This window comes from Apium graveolens, chromosome 2 (assembly GCF_009905375.1).
Source record: "Apium graveolens cultivar Ventura chromosome 2, ASM990537v1, whole genome shotgun sequence".
NCBI classification, from domain to species: domain Eukaryota; kingdom Viridiplantae; phylum Streptophyta; class Magnoliopsida; order Apiales; family Apiaceae; genus Apium; species Apium graveolens.
Window position 1 is genome coordinate 193,747,061 of NC_133648.1, and position 1,172 is coordinate 193,748,232.

The following is a 1,172-nucleotide window of genomic DNA, read 5'->3' on the forward strand; positions in this document are numbered from 1 at the left end:
GCAAAGAGTTCTTCAAGGCAATCAAAGGAATGGGGAAGGATTTTGTGTGGACCTCAGATTGTGAAGAGGATTTTCTGAAAATCAAAGAGTAGTTGGCAAATCCTCCTATGTTGGCCAAGCCGGAGGACGGAGAAACATTGATTCTTTACTTGGCGGTTTCAGAATACTCCGTCAGCGCGGTATTGGTAAAGGAGGAAGCATGCCACCAATGGCCCGTGTACTAGATATACCAGCATGGAGAAATTGGTGTACGCCCTTATCCTTGTAGCACGAAAGTTAAGACCATATTTTCAGGCTCACCGAATTGAGGTCCACACCGCTTATCCACTTAAACATATTCTGCACAAACCTGAATCGTCGGGAAGAATGTTGAAGTGGGAAATAGAGCTAGGACAATTTAATTTGGAATACTGTCCTCGCACGACAATTAAAGGACATGCGTTGGCTGATTTCATACTTGAGTTTGATTCTGAGGTAGACGACAAGGCCATAGTGTTGGCAGAACCTTCCTTACAAGGAAATTCTCCTGTTGATGAAAGGGAGGAACTCCCACACCCTTGGTGGATCTTACATGTTGATGGAGTCATGAATAACAGTGGAGCAGGCGCCGGGATTGTCTTAGTCACCCCGGAAGGGCATCATTTGATGAGTTCCATCCATTTCAAGTTTTATATCACCAATAATGATGCTGAGTATGAAGCTTTGATCAATGGTCTGAAAATAGCTTTGGAAGTGGGGGTGGTGAATTTAATAGCTCGTAGTGACTCTGAGTTAGTTGTAAATCAAGTCAACGGAGGTTTCCAAGCCCGGGGACCCCGGACGGAGTTATATATAAGATGTGCGCAACGTCTATTGGAGAAGTTTGGAAGTGCCAGGATAGAGGGCGTTCCAAGGGAGGAAAATAGTAAGGCAGATGCTTTGGAAAAGATGGGTTCACAAATGGATAGTATCCAACTTGGATAAATTCCGTTGGGAATCCAAGAGATATCGAGTGTTCCAGAGGTAGAGGTGTTCCAGACACAGGAAAACCCGCTAGAGGGGTGGATGATCCCCATTCATAAATATATTCGAATGGGAGCTTTTCCAGAAGATAAGCTACAGGCTCAGCGCCTTCGATACCAAGTTGTGAAGTATGTTGAATACGATGGGGTGTTATACAAGAGGGGATTTAA

The 1,172-nt window shown here is 44.5% G+C and overlaps 1 protein-coding gene across 1 annotated transcript; it reads left to right on the plus strand.

Annotated features, from left to right (window-relative positions):
* Positions 1–234: 234 nt before the first annotated feature.
* On the plus strand, positions 235–963 carry LOC141695935 (uncharacterized). The gene has a single exon (XM_074500139.1). It carries the CDS (start codon positions 235–237, stop codon positions 961–963), a length of 729 nt encoding a protein of 242 aa, XP_074356240.1.
* Positions 964–1,172: the final 209 nt, after the last annotated feature.